Source organism: Crocodylus porosus, unplaced genomic scaffold (genome assembly GCF_001723895.1).
Source record: "Crocodylus porosus isolate Cpor-Errol unplaced genomic scaffold, CroPor_comp1, whole genome shotgun sequence".
Lineage (NCBI taxonomy): Eukaryota > Metazoa > Chordata > Crocodylia > Crocodylidae > Crocodylus > Crocodylus porosus.
Window position 1 is genome coordinate 769,142 of NW_017728916.1, and position 20,610 is coordinate 789,751.

The following is a 20,610-nucleotide window of genomic DNA, read 5'->3' on the forward strand; positions in this document are numbered from 1 at the left end:
TTCTTGGGGCTTGTGACAAAGCCCCCCTCCACACAGCATGGGGCAGCAGGGATTGCCCCCTGCCTGGCAAGAGCCAGTGAATAAGGGATTTTGTTTTTTTTTTTTTTAAAAGGGCTGGGAGCTGGGGTGGATGCAGCAGCCATGGGGGGAGGGGGCTGGGAGAGCAGGCAGGGACCAGGGGGCTCCTGGCAGAGCCCATCATGCATTATGGGACAGTAGGGGGGCAGTGGGGATTGCTCCCTTGCCTAGCAGCAGCCAGTGAATGAGGACTTTTTTTTTTTCCTTCAAAAGAGCCAGGAGCTAGGGCTAGGCAGGGGATGGAGCCTGTGTGATGCCAAATCTCCAAATCTGATTCAGCCGAATCAATTCAAGACAGTAATTCAAATCACTGAACTGAATCACTGTCCCCACAACTGGCTGAATCCAAATCTGAAGCAAATACTAGCCATTTCACACAGGCCTAATAAGTAGAAGCGCAACATTTTTCAAATAAAGTACATTAACAAGGCATATAACAGGCATTAATTACAAAGTGCTTATGCAGAATGCAAACACCTGAGAATTTAAAAACCAGATCTGGTTTGATTTCAAGTTCATGGTTTTCATCATTTCTAATCGTTACTCACTCGGCATAGTGAAACCAATTAGAGCAATGCTTTCATTTTATGCCTCAAGTAGTTTTATTTGTGCCTTTCCACCAAAGGAAAAAACAAATGTATAAAACGCCTTATTAATTGCCAGTCAGCTAAGATTCATCCCTTTTGTTCATCACCTCATCAACCTTTCCCACCACTTACATTCTCTGCACTGGAGGAAGCATCCATCAAATTCGCATCCAAGCCTAGAAGCTCTGGATTGCGGGTCTGAAGAAAAGGGACAGGATGTGAGATGTCTTCACAGAAAATCATGGGACTATGTAGGATCACAGAAGAGAGAAGGGAGAGTTCACACTGCAAAGAGCATCCTTGGCTATAGCAGGACACCCCTGTGTGTCACACTAAATTGTATTTACTTTATTGTAGAGCCTTCCAGCTTAAAAATCTAGAAGCATTTAGAAATTTTTCTTCACAAGCCTAGAAGGTAAGACCTTTTTTTCACTTCTATCAGCAGCACTAATCTCCTATCAGCCCCTAATCTTAAATACACCCATTATAAACAAACACTACCCTTCCCAATATACAGAAAGCAGAGAAAAATACGATACATAGTAGGTGCTTTTATAAGTTACTATATGGCACCATGCTTTAGTACTTCGTTTTGGAAGTACTAAAGCACAGCGCAGTACAGGCAATTACTGGACTATGCACACGGGTAGATGTTGACACTATGTTGTCGTAGCACTGCGTTATATCCAGGGAGCACAACTCTACAGTGATGTAGCTGGCGATTACACGTAGACCTGCATGATTGCTACATTGCCGTAGCATTGCCATACAGCACACATAGATGCGCCCAGTATATCAGTGATACTTAAGAGTGCTGTGTTTCTCTGGAGTGCCATAAGATCCTTTCCAGGGTGCTGAAGTGAATCACATTAGGAAATACCTACACTTAGATTCATAAGATAAAACCAGAGATTTCCAGTGTCAAAAGACATTTTGACTTGTTGTGGTCTTTGGAGAAGAGCTATTCTATTATTTTTCTACAGCCAAGAAACAAACGAAAGCTAAGAGCCTGCATTAAGTCTAATTAAGTTAAAAAAGTCCACAGATGGAAATGGACACTTACATCGCTATATGATTCAGAGCCAAAATTAAATTTCTTCCCAGACAGCATTGCTTGGAGCTCCTCAAGGCTGGCATCAATACAATTCAGGAAATCCTGAATCTCTTCCCTGGAAAAAAAAAATTAATACAAAATGCAACCATATGCCAACTACAGAGCAAGGTAGAAAGAATTCTAGCAGATGAGCTAGTTGCCAAGTATTCATTATAGCTGTGGGGAAAAAAACAGACCTCCATACAATAAGGGTAGTCAGGACCTAGAACAGGTTCTTGTTAGCTACACAAAAGTCTCCTGGTCTCCCACCCCACAATTCAGTGTCCAGCACTATGTGGTCCTATCTTACGAAACGCACACTGAACAGGGCAGTGAGACTTAACAGGTACCCTGGAACAGGTGGGAACTTAGATTTGACACTGGTATTCTGGAAAATTACTTTTTCCATCAGATGTCTCTTTCATATTAGATTTCTATTCCAGTATGTATGAGAGAAGGAAAGTGGGAGAGAGAATAAGATACTGTCAGGACCCCAATGGCATAAGCATGGCTAATTTTCCATTAAAAGTAGAAGTAAATTTCCATTAAAAGCAGAGGTAAAAAGGCATTCTTGCCATGTAAAACTTGGCTGATAATGGGCTTAGAGGAGTTTGGGCTGAAATTTAAGCACGGCAAGATGGAATGGATGCTAGGGGCTTGAAAAGGAATGTATGTATGACCAGGTATGTAGGACTCCTACACTCAAGATTTGAAGCAAAAGCGGCAATATAAGGGCACTTGTTTCACTGCTTACTAAAGATAAAGCAGAGGCTTGTTTTCAGCCACCGGTGCTAAAGCATTCATAGCCAACTTGCCGATCCAGAACTGACCAATGCTGCTCATGGCTCTCTAATTAGTCATTTCGCTTACATCAAGCACTACAGGGAACAACTGGTAAAGGACCCTTAGAACCAGCACTTGTGCAAATAGTTCCAGCAGCTGGCACTATTACATGATTTTTTTTTTTTTTTTTTTTTTTAAATCACCTTCACTGGCTTCCCAGTTCCTGTTGGGTGCACATCAAGACAGTGATTTCTTTTTTAAAGCCTTCTTATATACAGTATGAGTCCTGACAGTCAGAAACTACCCCACCTCCCACAAGAAGGAATCTTTCAATTTCAACATCTTTACAGAATGACCCTCAGCTAGACATCTGCTCCATCTGTTCAGCAGGCACAGTTTGTTGGGCTTGAGTGCATGGTACAAGATTCAGCCCTTTTCCAAAAAAATTTCAAATTTTTGAAGTTATGTTTAAGGAAGGAAACGGAGGAAATATTATCATATCCCATTATCTACAAACCTCTAGGACTCTGTAATAGATGCCTTTATAAAAAAAAAAATCAACACAAACGATAAGAATACAGGCATGTATCAAAATTGTTAACACCGTATTCCATACCTGTCCAAAAGACTATCATTTTGGGTTGCAGAGCTGCTCTCATTCAAGATAGACTCTATCATGGATGCAGGGTCTTCTGGAGAATTAGTCTGTGGAGCATACAACTCTACCACATCCTTTTCTATTTCACAAGATTTGCTGCCATTGTCAATGACCTGAACTGGATAATGTGGTTCCACAGGATCGAACTCAACAGATGGTGATGCTTCCTGGACAGTTGAGTCTGACTGTTGAACTGCTTGGGTCTCTCTGGGAAATACAGTGCATAATAAAATGAAACTTAGAATAGCTCAGCTTCTGCAGCACGTCTTACTGTAGGTTTAATATTTCAAATGTCAATGCCTTTTCTGATTTAAAACCAAGTCCTGTGAATTCACAAAGAATCTGGTTTCTTTGTAAGAGATTACAAAAACACAGAAAACGCTTTCATCATAGACAAAAAACAGTTCAGCAGAAAATTCTACTTTGCCAAAATGGAAGCGTCTGAAGGTAGGGAAACAGTAGTGACTCACATGTCCTCCTCCTCCCAAAAAAATTGGGGAACATGGTAGTTAGACCCTTGGAATTCCCAAGACCTGAGGCAGGGTCATAAATTTGGCATTGGATATTAACAGCAGCTCTCCAGGGTAGGGGACACAGGCAGGTTTGCAGAATCCAGGCTTTACATAACACTTAGTTTAGTCACAGACTGTTTTCACCGGGGACCAACTTCCTTTTCCTGACACTAACTAAAATGAACAAGAAATGCTGGTTTCCTTCTTCCTTAGTTTCCAATAGCTTACGCTTTGCTGCATTTTGTAAATATTTGTCAGGCTATAGAGTTTTTAGTTTATTTGGGCTAATATGATGCAGGCTCTGAAGCCTCTCTTTCATTGTGGTATGACACTCTTACTTGTTTCTTTTATTGCTCCTCCCAGACATTCTACCAGGGTCTGAAGCTGAATGCACAAGAGTTTCTTCCCTTTAAACATCTTGTTATGCATAACATGATCAGCTAACTGCTATTAGCACAGTACTAATGTGCCATATCTCCTTATTTTGCCAAATGCTTCAGCATGTTCTTAATTATATGTTCTTAATTATTAAGTGAGCAAATGATTAGACTGAATTAAATTCAAGGTTTGAACTTCGGATTCAAAATGAAGCTATCTGCATTCATGAAAGAAAGAAAAAGCTCTAAGGCTGTTGCTAAAAAAAGGCTTCTGTGACGCACCAGAAAGCTGATTCTTTAACACATTAACCTGGGAGTACATAGATATATTTGAAAACTGAGATGGGCTATTCCATTTTTATGTTCAAGAAATAAACACAAATGTTACACAGGACTTAGGTGCAAACCATCTTATGTTTTCATTCATACCCATCATTTCCACTCGTGTGCACTACCGCAAGCATCCCTTCTGTGGCACTGTCCAGAGTGTTGGTGATATCTCGAATGATGATGCCCTTACCGTTATCATCCTCACCGTCTGAGGTATGTCCAGAAATAGCCACCTGCTTGGTAGAGAAAACAATACAAAAAGAAATCAGTGATCTGGCCTATTCAGTGCCAGGTCTTCATTCTTACTGCAATGTTTATTTCCCCATTCAGATTTTTCTATTTCCATAGTTTTGGAGACATATAAACGGTTTAACTCAGGGGTGTTAAACTTATCCAGCTCCTGAGCCAGATGAGTGGTATGGGATTAGTCTACAGGCCTGATCAGGCCCACTGACTCCCACTTCCTCCCTTTTTCCCCTCCCTCTCCAGCTCACCTCCATACCTGTCCAGCAGCTGCTGCAGCTAGTCTGAAATCTGTGCTGCATGTGACTGGAGCAGTTGGAAGTGGTGCCGCTTACAGCAGTCCGGCCAGAGCAGCAGCTGTGCTGCATATGGTGGCTGCCCAGGCCAGATAATGGTCACATGATGCCTGTTCCAGCTAGTCCAAGACCCACACTACACATGGTGCCTGTGAGTGGGTGTGCTGGCTAGATCCAGCCTGCAGACTGGCCCTGCGTCCCATACGGATCTGCTCAAACCCAAGGGCAGTGACGGGGTTGGATGGTGGGGCTCTACAGGCTGTGCATTTGACACCCCTGGTTTAACCCTTTGCAAATCAGATTCTAAAGTATTTAACTACAGCTGAGAATATTCATGTTTATAAGATCATTTATTAGACTGTATACCCATGAGCACATCTAGCCCAGTGCTCCTGTCCCTGTCAAAACTTACTGTTTCACCATTCTCCACAGGTATGCGAACATATTGACAGCTGTATTTGGAAGGTGAAGCACCTGAAGCATCTGTCAAAGACCTGAGAAACAACAATACACTTTTAATGCATGGTTAAAATATAACGTAATTTTTAGCAATGTCTGATTTCAGACAGCAAACAAATAGCAGCTCTTGCTGAAACTACCTAATTTTGTGAAGACAGGGATGCTATTTAAGTGACACAGAACAATCAAGTAGGTCATTTTCCAGCCCTCCTAGAAAGTGGATAAAACTTTCAGTGCATACTCTGTTCACCCTGTCATGCACAGGTGGTAGAGAGAAGTGATCTTAAGATTTTCAAGACTTTCAAATCTAGGTCTAGGAAGGGGTGAGGATTTGTTTAAACTTGGTGATTTTATACCATTTCTACTTAAATTGTACAACTCTAGATGTTCCCTCCCCCATCTTTTCACAGTCCATTTTTAAGAAAAATAAATCAGCAAACAGGAAATTTTGGATATAAATTTTGGTATGTACTTGCATTTTTAGTTACCTTTAAAAAAAGCAGACTCTCATTGCTTGATAAATACAGCTTTCATTCTGAATTTGGAGCATTTGTTTTTTTAGCTGTACATGTATATTTAAGAAAACAGCTTAAGATTTTTTTTTACGATGTCTAAGAATAGTTAATGATTTTTATTTTTAAATTAGATGGCTTTTTCTATACTTCTGATTTGTACTTATGTCTATTTAGATGTTAGCCAAGACTGTTCAATATTCAGAAAATGAGTTTTTAAAGTGTTTTATTACACTTTTTTTTTTTTTTACATATGAATGTATTATTTTTTAAAAAGTACTGTGTTTTGTATTTAAGACTGATTTATTAAAATTAACTGTTGGGCATTCATACACATACTTTTCTGTCCCAAACCATACCAGAGATCTGCCGCTTCAGAATTGAGTTTGCTTCATATGTGAGTTGAGGTGAACTGCACTGCATGCATTTGTGTAAAGTGGCAAAATGCGTGTCAGCATGTAGAAAATGCCAGCAGTGTGCTTTTGAACCAAAGCGCCTCCGATGTGTTTTAGTTCAAAAGTGCACCACTGCCATTTTCTTAGCAATGATGTGCACTTTGCCGCTTATATACAACTGCAAGAGTTGCAACGCCGGGCTCTTTTCAAAGCACCCAGCTCTTGCATGTATAAAAATACCCATTGTGTTTAGAGGAAATTGAACCAATTGTTTCCGATCAATGTTTTTCAAAATGTTCGGAGTTGGTCTCATTCCCACATCTAATTTATATTCATAATTTTAAAGAGAACAAGGTCTCCCAAATTTGAACATTCTAGTCATTGCACTAAACTAAAAAAGTCAGCATTCTCTCTGTACTTCCACTAAATAAAGTCAGGTGCTTCATCAGCAACTTCTACTAGCTTATTGATGTGATTTTCTTGAACTCTACAAATATGTACTGCTTTAATAGTATTTCAACAGAAACATTTGTGCAAATGCCTGAACTTAAGAAAATTCTTTTTTTAATTAACTTGTTAAACACCTGACAGTTACCTTTTCCTCTTCACTCCCACAATATAATTTCCTCTCATCAAACTTAGGATAAATTGTAGGATCTGAGAAAACAGATGAAAATGTAATTAGCACACAGACTAATATCCAGACTTGACTCAGTACAATTCTGTACAAGCATAGATAAATACTATGATATACAAAGCATAGCTATAGAATTACTGATGGATTAATTGTAGGTAAATTTAAAGCAGCCAATACCTACTTGTACTGGCCTTCATATTAAGAAAAAAAACCCTGAATTTGCCCCCCCATATTAAATTATCTCAGTTAAGAATATTTTTAACCCTCTCTTCTGAACTTAAGATTTATAAGCTTTGTGGAATACTGGACTCAGGCTGCTTGCAGACGTTTAAAAAAAATTGCTTTACCAGAAGCTCCTGAGTTACTTCAACCCAGCTCTATAGCATCTGTAAAGATTAAGCAGTTCAGCAGGGCTTTTTTGATCTTTTAGCTGAAGCTGATTCAATCAACTATTAGATAACAGCAGCAAAAAAGCCCCACTAAAGCACTTGATCTTTACAGACACAGGGTGAGACAGGTTGAAGTAATGCACTGCCTCTTTTGGGCATGCATGGGAATGTGCCATATTTAAAGTAAAGTGCCATTTTTGGATGTTTTTTTTACATCTACCAGCACCACCAGTGACCAAGCTGGTCTGTTCCAGACCTACAATCCTCTCTGATCTACCAACACCCAACATTAACTATCATCAGGGATAGGACAGCAGACAAGGGAGCTGCTTTACAGAAATGATTCCTATATTTGAAGCTTCACAATTTCTTATTGGCTTTGTTAATTTCAATGTTAAGTATGCTCTGAATCTCCAAGATCTAATCCTACTTTCCCACAATTTCATCTTTCTGCTCACCACCCAGAACCCTGCCATATCCAAATTGCCATCTCACACAGGGTCTATGAGGCCTCACAGTAAAGAAACAGATTAACCAGAGATTCACCCTGCTGTCTGATGGTCTTTGCTCCAAGAGATTCAGCCTTTGTCTTTTTTACCTTTTTTTTTTTTTTAAGACACAGTTAGTAGGCCTGTGTGAAGCTTTGGTTGCTGATTTGATTGAGCCCAATCGGTGGCTGAATCTCTGAATCCAAATCGAATCAGAAGACCCTTTAATCTCGCTGAATTGAATCAGAACCCTTCAAATCAATTTGGAGAGTTTTGATGATTTGGACATAGACAAAGCTTTAAAAGTTTTTTTTACATACCTCAAGATAGCAGGCAGCTCATGAATGCTATGATGCTGGGGTGGATGAAGTGTTCCACGGGAGCATGGGGGCGCTCCCTAGTGTGCTCTGTGGTGGCCCCAGGAGAGGACCAGAAGTACTTCTGGTCCACTGCAGACCACATGGGGCACCGTCCCACCCCACCCGGCAACTGGTGCCTCCTGGGTCTGGGGGTCACCCAGTGTCCCCCTGCGGCTGATCACAAAGCTGTGTGTGTGAGGGGTGTGTGTGTGTGAGGGGGTGTGTGAGGGGGGGTGTCCCTGCACTCCTGTGAGATGCTCTACCCACCCCACCAGCGCAGCGTTCATGGCCATGCCTGGTACCTTGAGGTATGTAGAAAAAACATTTAAAGCTGTGTCTGTGGCCAAACTGCCAATTCTCCAAAATCAGCACTGAATCTTCAGATTCGGATTTTGCCGAATTCAATCAGGACAGTGATCCGAATCAACTAACTGATTTACTGTCCCCTGAATCAGGCTGAATCCGAATCAAATACAGCCTGTTTTGCACACCCCTAAATTGCTTAGTCATTTTTCCTGTAGCTCTTTCTTAGCACTCCTCTCAAAATTTTGTTACAGTACTTCTGGATGAATAAGAACTGTGAATGCGCTTTCAAGACTGTATTAATAGAGCCTGTTCAACTCTGTCATTTGCCATTCTACATAAGCAAAGAATGCCCTGAAGTATCACAGAGGCAGGAATAAGGATGGTAGCACTGAAGATGCTGCAATGGTACCTTAGACAGCAGCTTCTGTTGTTGACTGTGCTTCTGCCTTAGAACTGCCACTTCCTTCCACAAGGCCTTATTTTCTCTGCAATGCAGAATAAATCAGAAGACAGCAGATGAACAGAGAGTTTACTTGATACACTCTAGTTCCACAGTTTTCAGAATCCAATATTAGCCTGAAGAACCAAACATTCCTTCCTCAGGAAAGTGAAATCAGTGACTCAAACCCACCAGTCCAGATTTTGGCTTAAACTCACTCTATCCCCTACCAGGCTCAACCAACTGTACTGAGAATTTTAATACCCTCTGCTGCTCAGCTTGATCTGAGGTGTCCATCTACAGCCTCAAGAGTCACTTAAGTTCTTAGAAGAAAGCTGAGAACTTATGTCCAGAAATAGACTTGATATAGCATAGACCACCTCCATATGCAGTCCAAATGAAAATTTCAGAGAAACACAGAAAATGATTAGGAGTGGGTAAAAATAGAATAATAGAAGTAGGGTCGGAAGGGACCTTGTAGATCTTCAAGTCTGACTCCCTGCCTGGGCAGGAGAAAAAAAACTGGGCTCAAATGATCCCAGCTAGGTAGGCATCAAGCCTCCTCTTAAAGACCCCCAGGGTAGGAGCCAGCACCACTTCCTTTGGAAGTTGGTTTCCAGGTCCTAGCCACCCTAACTGTGAAGTAGTTCTTACGGATGTCTAATCTAAACCTACTCTCCAATAACTTGCGGCCATTATTCCTTGTTATGCCAGGGGGCGCTCGGGGAAACTAAGTGTCTCCCAAACCCTTCTGGTCCTTACTAGTGAGTTTACAGACTGTCACCAGGTCCTCCCTCAGCCTTCTCTTGTGAAGGCTGAACAGGTTCAGGTCCCGCAGTCTCTCACTGTAGGGTCTGCCCTTCTGCCCCCCCAGATCATGCAGGTGGCCCTCCTCTGGACCCTCTCAATGTTGTCCACATCCCTCCTGAAGTGGGGCACACAGAACTGGGCACAGTACTCCAGCTGTGGCCTGACCAGTGTTGCATAGAGGGGGAGGATCACCTCCTTGGCCCTGCTTGAGATGCACCTGTGGATGCACGACAAAGTCCGGTTAGCCCTGCCAACTCTGACCTCGCATTGTCAGCCCACGTTCATCTTGGAGTCAGTAATGACTCCAAGATCCCTTTCTGCTTCCGTGCTCTCAAGAAAGGAGTTTCCCATCTTATAAATATGCTGCTGGTTACTACTCCCCAAGTGCAGCACCCTGCACTTGTCAGTATTGAAGCGCATCCTGGTTTTGCTAGCCCACCCCTGTAACCTATCTAGGTCTTGCTGCAGTCTTTCCCTCCTTACTAGCATGCTCACCTCACCCCAAATTTTGGTATCATCAGTGAATTTAAACAGGTTGCTTTTCACCCCGTCGTCCAAATCACTGGTAAAGAAATTGAACAGCGCAGGCCCAAGGACCGAGCCCTGGAGGACTCCACTGCCCACTTCCCCCCAGATCGAATATGACCCGTCCACCACCACCCTCCGAGTACTACCCTTCAGCCAATATGCAATCCATCCGACTGTGTAGGCATCAATGCCACAGTCGCCCAATTTTTTAATGAGGATGGGGTGGGAGATGGCGTCAAAGGCCTTGCTGAAGTCCGGAAAGACTACATCCACAGCAACACCTGCATCCAATGCTTATGTGACCTGACCATAAAAGGCAATCAGGTTTGCCTGACATGATCTGCCCCTAATGAAACCATGCTGTCTGCCCTTGAGCATCATCTCTGAGGCTGGCCCGTTGCAGATGTGCTCCATGATGATCTTCTCAAAGACTTTCCCTAGGATTGAGGTAAGACTGACAGGCCTATAGTTGCCCGGGTCCTCCCTCCTCCCTTTTTTAAAGATGGGGACCATGTTAGCCATCTTCCAATCATCTGGCACCTGGCCCGAGCACCACGAGCACTCGTAAAGCTCTGGCAAGGGCCCTGCAATAACCCCTGCCAGCTCCCTCAACACCCTGGGGTGGAGAACATCTGGACCCGTCCAGCCCTTCCAGAAGCTCTCTCACCTGGTCCTCCCCAATCTGAGATCTAGAGGCATTACCTAAAGAGCCTTGGTTGATGATGCTTTCTTGACAGAGGTAAAAGTATAATAACCCAGCATCCAGATAAACAGGTCTGCAAGAACAGACTTGGACATACAATGGCCACTTAAACAGAAACTTGCAGACCTTCTCTCAATTCCAACTGACCCACTTTTGTGTTAAGAAGGCTAACATCCTTCTTGCTCTATAGTAGAAAGGCTGGCACAGCTTTTGATAGTGATTATGAATCTGACAGTCCAGAGGCTTCAGATTGGTAACTGTGGTCTCAGAGTTGTTAACTGAGCCACATAAACAAATAAGACAAAATACTGTAGTAGGAATTATTCATGGAGAAATGATACTATGTAGTCTCATGAGAGTCTTGTTAATAAAACCTACACAAGCTGTAAAACTAAGGTTCTGGCTTTTTTAAAAAAAAAAAAAGAAAAGAAACCTAAGACCAATAAAACAGATGAAGCTGAAAAACAGACACATCCACCTCTTCATATTAGCCAGTCTGACATCCATGTTATTTTGTTGCTCTCTCATTTCTTGAACTTCAGAAAGCACCTTATGCAAATCTTCCGTACAGACTTTGAGATCCTCTGTTCTCACTGAAGATGCCTAAAATGAGATCAGGTCACAGATGCATTAGGGATCTTACTCAATTGCACATTTTGCTTGAATAAGGAAAAACATAATTAGATTGAGCCTGCAGATGAACACCATGCAACTGCATCATGGGATTAGAAAGGATTGAAAATATAAAGCTACAGCTTAGTGTGCTATAAGAAGCCACCTTTGATTTGACTCCCAATAGTTTGTGAAAGTACTTAAAGATTGCTCATGATTTTCATTAGGACCTTATCAGTACCACATACATGCGCACACACCCACCCACACATACCAAAACCACACAGAAAGACAAGCAGTGGCTATCATGGCAGGCCTAATATAATACAAGGCGTTATACTGAAAATGTAGCATGGATTCACAATACTCTGTCCTCAAGGGTCTCCACATTACTGATGAAATGAAAGCCTGCTCCCTAGACCTTGAAGAAAAGTCTGCCTTAACCCAAAAACACAAGCAAAGTGCTGCTTGTTGCTCAACAGCAATAAAAGCAACATCATCAGTTCCTTTCGGCACAGAGATCATAGATTTGGTTTAGTCACTCTGTGGCATTTACAAAGGCCCAGCCACTGTGGCATCACCATTAAGTCACTGCAAAACAGCCAACAGACTTAAGGGTCTAGTCACATGCATTTTACATTGCTGAAGCCTTTCTTCCTCCTTCATTCAGATCTCCTCCCAACAATATTCCAACAGTGCAGACATCTGGCCTTTCTACAGGTCCACTTACAATCCACTAGCCCTGTTCTTGCAGCTGATAATGCACTGAAGAAGAGTCTCACCAGAATATACACAAGATGTTCTCTCTCAACTGGAGAGGCAGAGATCTCCTCTTTAGAATACACAGTCTGAAGATAAATTCAGGCACATTATATTGCTTACTGAAAACAAAGATATAATGCAGAAGCCAACTGTTTGGAGAGTAGCAAGGATACACTATGGCAAAGAATGCAAACCACAAGGATGTAATTCCTACCATAACCTTAAAATACAACGGATGGATTAATAACTCAGGAATTCTTGCCTTGCCCTACACTACAATCTTGTGCTAGTGTGGTTGAGGATGCCAGTAACAGATACACATACAATGCACCCCAGCTAAAATGCACTGCTACTTGCTTCCTTGTCAGCACACAAACTGACTTCCAGAAAGAGACCCTGGGAAGTGAAAGCAAAATGCTTCCTAACATCCTTGGCTCAGAAAGGCCCTGAATTCCAGCCTGCATTAATGATGGGAGCCTGAAACGGAATTTATAGCAGGCACTACAATGTTGATTCTCCTCCAGCCTGTAAAACAGTGGGAAAGGCTGACAGCCATTTTATTCACTGCAAGAATTATTCATATTTGCTACAGTGGAAAATAGGTTTACCAGCCTGCTCCATGGTTCAGTGTTCCCGGCATTAACTAGATACTGGACCTTAAGCAATCAAGGCAGAAGACTCCACCTGATGGAATATTCTTAGGAACCATATTACTGTACATAACAATATGAACGAACATTTCCAACATGCATCCTCTGTAGAAGCAGAAAATGAGGCTTGCAGTGAAAACAAGATAATGAGCACAGGGCCTGGACATCAAAAAGGCAAGACACCAGCTGTTAGCCAAGGTTGGTCCATTGAGCAGCCTGCCCTCAAAGTTCCAAGGGTTAGTCTAAAGCAAATCATGACTCCTTGAACCCAGCCAGCAAACTACTCGTTCCATATACAACTTCCTTTGATGAACATCCAGACATGCATGCATGCGTGCATGCATGTACAAACACATACACACACTGTGCACTATACCTTGCGTTTGATGTTTTCTAGTAAGTGCGCTTTCCCTTGTTTGAAGTAAGGATGCTGGAACTCGATAACTGAGCTCTTCTCTGCCATAATCATGCCATTCTCCAGTGCAATCACCTTCCTGAATCCATCTGAGGTGAAAGAATAGTGCATTTATTTCTCCTAATAGCTGAAATCAAGTTAACGTTCACTCTTACGACAGGCACTTCAGTAAAAAAACAAAATCAAGCATGACTAAAATATCTATAGCACACAAGAATAGTGTTAGAGAATGGGAATTTAAAGGGACCTCAAGGGCTTTTCCCCAGCATTCAACCACTTAGCTGTAAAGAGTTCTCTGCCTGCTGCTGAACACTTGTGGTATTGCCAGCACTAGTACAAAGTATTAGCACAGTTCTTACTCCCAGGAAACTCAAGTGGAGGCTAGTTGTGCAGCACACATAACAAAGAAGGTTAAGGACTACATGTGAGTGATTTCTAAGAAATCAGAGGAGTTAAATAAAATGTAAGCCTTATTAAAAAAAAAAAATGGGTAAAGTCCTGGCTGCACTAAAGTCTATGAGATTTTGAGGTCTCTGATCTCTTGCTCCACTCCTCTCAACTAGATGCCAGAATACATATTTGTCCTGTATCCCCCCAGGGACCAGAAATTGAAATGTAATGACGAGTGAGTAGAACTTAAACTGCATTCACAGAAACACATATCCTTCTTCCCACATCATTCAGCAGACAGGTGGCATTAAACAGCATGGCTCATCTAAAAAAAGCATGGTGAGACTATGTTCTATTTCTATTAGTGTTTTAAATACTCTGAGAAAGTTACAAGACCCATTTCTAAGTGGTAATGTGAATCCTTAATTCTCTCAACTAAAGTTTCCAACATAATTAACATCTTAAGAGCACTGCATCGTGACACCATTAGGGTCTGAAAACTGAACTCAGCCTGCTCAGACCCAACTGGATACAAGGCATCACACTGTGCTTCCACAGGGAGATAGACAGGCTTTAAATGTTGAAGTCCAGTTTCACTAAAAGATACTTAACCATGTGTTCATTCCTTTAATCCTTTGACACTCAGAGTTGGAATCTCAACCACTTGACACTAAGAGCAACAAACAAATGCCAAGAGGTTAACTGTGCCTCTTATCCCTTGTGTCTAATATGAGAAGTAAATCAACTCTGCTGGGGTTGAGTCTACAAGTCTACTCAGCCAAGGACACATTGTTCCTCAGTAAATTCATAACATTCTCCAGTGATTAAGCGAGAGTACCACTATCAATCCAACCCAAATTCATTTAAGTTGTTGGCCTACATACTGTGTACTCTATATCCTTCTTTTCCTTTAAAAGGGCTCAAAACAGAAATAGTTTCCTTTGGTTAAAGAAAGCGGAGGATCCTTTATTTGTAATGAACTGGACATATTAGGATTTAGCTCAAATTGGGGGTAAGTCAGGGGCTTCCCTCAAGTTCTTTCCTAGGAAGTACTTGCTGAGTTGCAAATATTTTGCACTCTAATCAGAAATGCCAAATGATGAATATCAACAATTTCACTATGACGTATTCTGTGCGGTTTTCTTCTCCACTTGTCCTTTGAACCATATGAATAAAAAAAGACTACGGAAACAAATGTAACAGGACATACAGAATTTTGCCTGTGTCAAAACATCACACAGATATGCTTGCTTGGCTGAATGTACAACCTGTATTATTTGTGGTGCTGTTATGTAATGAACACTGCACTGTATTTACCAGGAGGACTAAAAAGAGTTTAGCAAGGAATGTAAGCCAACCAGATCTACCAGTGTGGCTAATCTCATTTCAACATAATCATGGAGATAACAGCATGGACAAATATTTTATCTTCCAAATAACAGGTGAAGGAGTATACATGTGGCCTTTGTTCCTTTAAAATCATTCATAAATTCAGTATGCTAGAAAATGAGGGAATTATTAACACTGTTAGGGCTGGGGTGAATTTCTCTGCTAGACACCAATTGTGAGCCAGGTCACATATAGATCTCAGAGATGAAAGTCCAGTGTGCTCTCAACTTCAGCCAATTATTTCCTTCTTTAGACACATTCCAAGTGATCCCAAGTAGTAGGGAGCTTAGCAGTATTAACGTATGAGAAAAATGGATACTTACACATGTTGAGTTGACGTATGAAGCTTGAGAGGTTGTTGTGTTTGAAGTATTTAGGAAGAAGCTCCTTCGCAAATCTCTGCTCATCCAGAATGCAGAAGTTCTGGCCATTCTAGAAACAGATTAAAGACCAAAAGGAACATTTCCATGTTATTTACACATGAGCCTCTTCCAGGCTGATAAATCACTGAAATGTTTTTTGTAGCTTGGTGTCAGTTGAATTCCCCAGTACAATAGCAAAAAGTATAATGCTAGAGAAGATACACAAAGAATATTTCAGTTGACAGGGGAGGTCTGCAAACACCTTACAACTAAGTCTGGCCTAGCCATTTGAAAACATCTCTCAAGGTCATTCTGATGACAGAGCTCAACTCCTCTCGTATCTTCCAGAAAACAAAAGCTTTGCTTGTACAGATTTCCCTCGATTCATGTGGCACGCGAGTTCCTGGAAAATGTCGCATGAAACAAATTTGCATAAAGCAAACCTACTTTATAATGTAAGAAATAGGGATATGTTCCTGTGTTGGCTGCTCTTGGGGCTGCTCCAGCATGGCCTGGGATGAATGCGGACAAGTGGAGCCCTGGGTGGTGCGGGGCACAGCACTTGCCCCAGCCCTAGCTGCAGCAGCCCCAGGAACTGCCGGCACCAGCTGCCTGCAGCCACTGGGCTGCACCATGCCCAGGACCCCTCAGGGCTGTCCCCACTCACCTCAGCTCCTGCTGTACTGCCTCGGGGGTGGCCGATGCCAGCTCCCTGTAGCCACTGGGCTGCACCATGCTCTGGTGCAGGCAGCTGGCGCCGACTGCTCCTGGGGCCACTGCAGCTGGGGATGGCGTGAGTGGGGCCATGGCCCTTTCCCCTCCCCCCACAGACTTACTTGCTTGGGGGGGGGGGGCCATCTGTGCTGATCGCATAAGAGTGAATTTACCTCACATATAACGAATTATGGCTCTAAACATGCTCATCGCATAAGAGCAAATTTGCATATCAAGAACCCAGATAAATAGAGGGAAACCTGTACAGCTTGGAATTTGTGCCACAAGAGGGCTCTCTCACTCAGCCCAGGACAGTTCTCCTCCTCCTGATAACATTCCTTATGGCTAAAACACCATTATAAATAACTAGATAACCTCAGAGAGAGAGGCTGAAAGTACAGAGGGCAAAACACAGCAATAAAAATAGCTTTCTAATGGTGAGCTAAATAGCTTCAGGTTTGTTCTATTCCCAAATTTTAATTGGTTGGAGGTGAGCTGGTCTTTAACCATTCTGCTGCTGCTTGTGCAGGTATACTGGAAGGGTGAAGCATCTTCTCATCTATGTCTTTTTTCCTGCAAAAGGCCAAAAAGAGCCACCAAATCACTGCACTCAGTAGGGGTCCAAATGACATAGGATTTAAATATTATCTGCACTAACCCCAGTTTTAGGAGTTTGCATTTCCATGTTATCCACATGCAGATTCAAAAGGTTGTCAGGGAGCCAAGATGAAGATTAAAAAGAATATTATAAAGTCCAATACTGAAGAGGGAAACAAGTGCTCACTCCTTTCATTTCCATGTTATAAAAGTGAGTATTATTTGCAAAAATAATTGTTAAACACATTTTAACTCTGCACCCAACTGCTGAGCACACTGTGCTACACAACATCTAAATCAGGAATGTTAGACATGGTTTAGCAAGTTGCAGACCACAGAGCCATTCCCTGGAGCCCAGAGGGCTTCTGAAGACCAGGAATTCAGTCATAGCTAGCAGCAGGTGCAGCCTACTGCAGAATGGGAGGCTACAAAGCCCTGCTCGATATGGGTATTGGCAGCAGGTATGCAAGTGAAGGCGAGGCCAACATGGTGCTCGCCCTGCTTGGGTTCATGAAAGCTTGTGCTTTGTCTATATCTTATTTTGCTGGTCTATAATAGTGCATAGCTACCCTGCCTTCCACACTGCTGCCAAGGCTGAATCTAGCCTACAAGGAGCCCTGTGGTCTGGATCTGGCATCAGGTGAATCCGACACCTGTGAGTTTAGTAGTGGTGAGATATCACCATCAAATCAACACAAACACTGCTATGTGCCTGGAGAGGCTTCCTCGCTACCTGGATCAGGGGGTGGGCAATTATTTGGGCTAGAGAAGGAGTTCTGGTGAGCTGCTGCAGGCTGGGGCAGAGGGGAGGGGGGCCGGGTCCACGTGACAGGGGGATACAATTCATCCTATCTGGGGATGCCAAATGGAGCAGGCAGGGTCTCCATGAAGACCGGTTGGTCCAAGACCCCTGCAAACAAGACATGCTTGGCTGGGCAGGTGGGATGGGGCCATGGGCTGGCGAGTGATTGGCATCCGGGAGTGGGATGGGTGGACAGGGCTGGAGACAATGCAGGGCTGGGGCCCAGGGCAGAGCCGCCATACACTCCCAACAAGTCCCTGTGATGGGCACCGACTTCTTGGGCAGGAACTGGGGCTGAAATTGGGGCCAGTGACAGCATGAGGCAGGGGCTGGGGCCGAGGCTGGGTAGCGGCACTCTTGGCAGGTCTGATCTGGCTGCAGCATGTATTTTGCCCACCAGAACTTAGATGCTTGCAAGCCTGTGCAAGCACCATCCAGACAGCACTGTATTTCCCCAGGTATAGCCTGCACCTTTTTCACCAAAACCAGCTGCAGAAAATTTGGGCTGGAGAAGCATATTGTATGTGAGAAAACCAGACCCCCAGGAGCTGTCAGATTGGCAGCAGAGGAATAGTGACAGCATGAACTGCCTGAGCAGTGGCAATTAAGTCTCCTACGTAGGGGCCCCTCAGCTGGACGACAGGGCTCGAGCACTACGTTGGGCTGGCACACGCGGCTGGGCTGGGGTGTGGCTGGCGGCTGGACCCAGCACAGTTCAGTGCGTCCAATGCTGCGCATGGGGAGAAAGCCTGGCTCCCCACCTGCTGCTCCTCGGCTCATCCCAGGGATTTTGCAGGCCCTTCCGCCCCATCTCAAAATCAAGTGGCCCATGACATAAGAGAGGAGGTGCTGCATGCAGAAAATACGGTACAGGAACGTTCCATGGGGCGGGAGCGGGGGAACGGCGCCCGCGAGGCCTCACTTCCGCCCGCGCCGAACGAGGCCTGTAACTGTGCGCGCACCCCCCTCCCCACGGCCGCGCCCCCTCCCCCACAACCCCCGCCTCACTTGGCTCCAGCGGATGACGTCATCGCTGCCGGAATCCTCCACTAGGGCCCAGAGCTTGGCCAGGAAGCCGGCCACCGCGGCCGCCGCCGCCGCCTCCTTCATCATCGCGGCGCTGCCAGGGCCAAGGGGGCGGGGCAGGAGAGGGCCGCCGTGCGTGAGAGGCGGGGCCCGCGCCGAGGAGCCTCCTCATTGGCTGAGCGCGGTCGGCCCCGCCCCGAGCGTGGCGCTGTTTGTTGTGGCCCCTGTGAGCTGGGCCTCTATGACGTCGCGAAAGCCCTCTCCCTGCCCCGCCTCCGAGCGTCGCGTTCCTAGCGTGCCTGACGTTAGCACGCCTGAAGAAAGCATTAGTTGCCTTATGCCCCCCAGCTCTGACGTCATGTGACGTCACCTGCCGTTTAAAAAAAAAAGTCTCGACTTCCTCATGCTTGAGGGGGATTAGCTGGGGTCATCCAGTGTCTGCCTGGTGCTTTGTTTGGGTGCCCCTATCTGTTGCCACCCCTCAGGGCCTGTGTCAGTGGCTGAGGCGAGGCAGTTGCCCACATGCTGCTATGACCCTTTGGGCAAAGTCCGGTGCTGTCAGGGCCGGTGGCTCTGTCCCAGGCGAGTGGAATGAGTCCAGCCGTTGCCCCCATCACTGGCACCAGGGCCGTTCAGGCTGCAGCTGCCTGTCTGAGCAGGCCACAACATCCACATCAAACGCAAATGCCTCCGGCAGGATCCCAGTGACTCTGGTGGGGAGGCCGAGGCACCCAGAGATGCCTGGAGACTCCCTCTGGGGTGCCACGGTGTCAGCCCAGCTGAGCATGCAAAGGCCACTCGTGGAGATTTCAAGAACAGCAGCTTTTATTTCCTGCGGCACCCAGCCCTCTCCAAAGGTGCCTGAGTCTGAAAAAATGGCTGAGAAGAGAGGCAGGCGCAGCTGTGTCCCCCCCTTTCAAACCGAAGCCTTGGGGAACTTAAATCTCCAAAACGGAAGAAAGCCCGCCTTCCCCTCCCCCTCCCTGCTGAGATGTTTCCCCTTCCTCTGTCCCCCGTCTGCCCGAGCTGCTTTGCCAGCCGTCCCGGGGCAAGGGACTCTCAGAGCCACTCCTGCCCACTCCAGCTGGGCCATGCAAGGCCTAGGCTCCCTATGGCAGCAACAGCATTAGTGGGACCCAGCAGCAATCCCCCCACACTGTTTCTGTTCCCAACTTAGCCTGGTGCCTGGGCAGCTGGAGTGGGCAGAGACAGCCCTGAAGTTTTCCCTGCCCCTGGACAGTGAGGAAAGCAGCAGGGACTGGAGGAGGAGGGACTGCAGGGGGGGGCTCTTGAGTATGGAGGGGAAGGCAGAGATGCTCATCTGCTTTGGGAACTTTAAAAAGTCTGTAGTGGCTCCTGCCTGTGCTGGTGGGTTGGGGTAGAGTGGGAGGCTGGGAGCAGGGGTGCACCCACAGCCACCCTGTGGCTGGTATGGCTGCTTCTGTACCCCCTTTGCAAACTCCTGGATCTTTCCCTGGTGGAGAACTGCTGACATGCACAGTGAAATAAAGCAAAACACGGGGTGGCTTTGAATTAAAACCAGCTCTAAGCTGATTCTAGGGGGCAGGCGCAGTATATGGCTTCTCCCAGGATCAGAGTACGAATTTCTGGCTGGTCTGCTGCTCTCAGGCTGGGAGAAGTGAGACAGCTGGAGAAGGGAGTGTTCTTATCGCTCCACAGTGAACTCCCTGCCTCCGCCCTGGCACAAAGCAGGTTTGACAGGTCTGTAAGGTGCAGTAGACCCTTCAACCCTGCTGGCATCTCAGTAAAGGTGTGAGACAGGACAAGGACCCTCTGCTGTGTGGTATCAGTTATATGCCTTACAGCTCTTCTAGCACATAATGAAACAATAATAATACCATCAATTTCTTCTCTCTCATAAAAAGAAAGGCGTGGTTCTTTGTAACTA

At 44.8% G+C, this 20,610-nt stretch overlaps 1 protein-coding gene across 2 annotated transcripts in view; it reads right to left on the bottom strand.

The window, feature by feature from the left end:
* The window catches only part of LOC109310872 (heat shock factor protein 3-like), a 25,205-nt gene extending 6,401 nt beyond the window's left edge, over positions 1–18,804 (bottom strand). Inside the window, exons 1-11 of one of the 2 annotated variants that reach the window (XM_019536207.1) lie at positions 18,684–18,804; positions 15,524–15,632; positions 13,383–13,510; positions 11,461–11,585; positions 8,912–8,987; positions 6,919–6,980; positions 5,370–5,451; positions 4,518–4,651; positions 3,158–3,406; positions 1,729–1,834; positions 798–863 (exon numbers count right to left, since the gene is read on the bottom strand). In XM_019536207.1, coding sequence (XP_019391752.1) covers positions 798–863; positions 1,729–1,834; positions 3,158–3,406; positions 4,518–4,651; positions 5,370–5,451; positions 6,919–6,980; positions 8,912–8,987; positions 11,461–11,585; positions 13,383–13,510; positions 15,524–15,632; positions 18,684–18,788 — 1,242 coding nt within the window. In that variant the 5' untranslated portion in view covers positions 18,789–18,804. Of the gene's footprint in view, positions 1–797; positions 864–1,728; positions 1,835–3,157; positions 3,407–4,517; positions 4,655–5,369; positions 5,452–6,918; positions 6,981–8,911; positions 8,988–11,460; positions 11,586–13,382; positions 13,511–15,523; positions 15,633–18,683 lie in introns of both variants that reach the window. The other variant, XM_019536206.1, reaches the window with a different exon arrangement.
* Between the last annotated feature and the right edge of the window lie 1,806 nt (positions 18,805–20,610).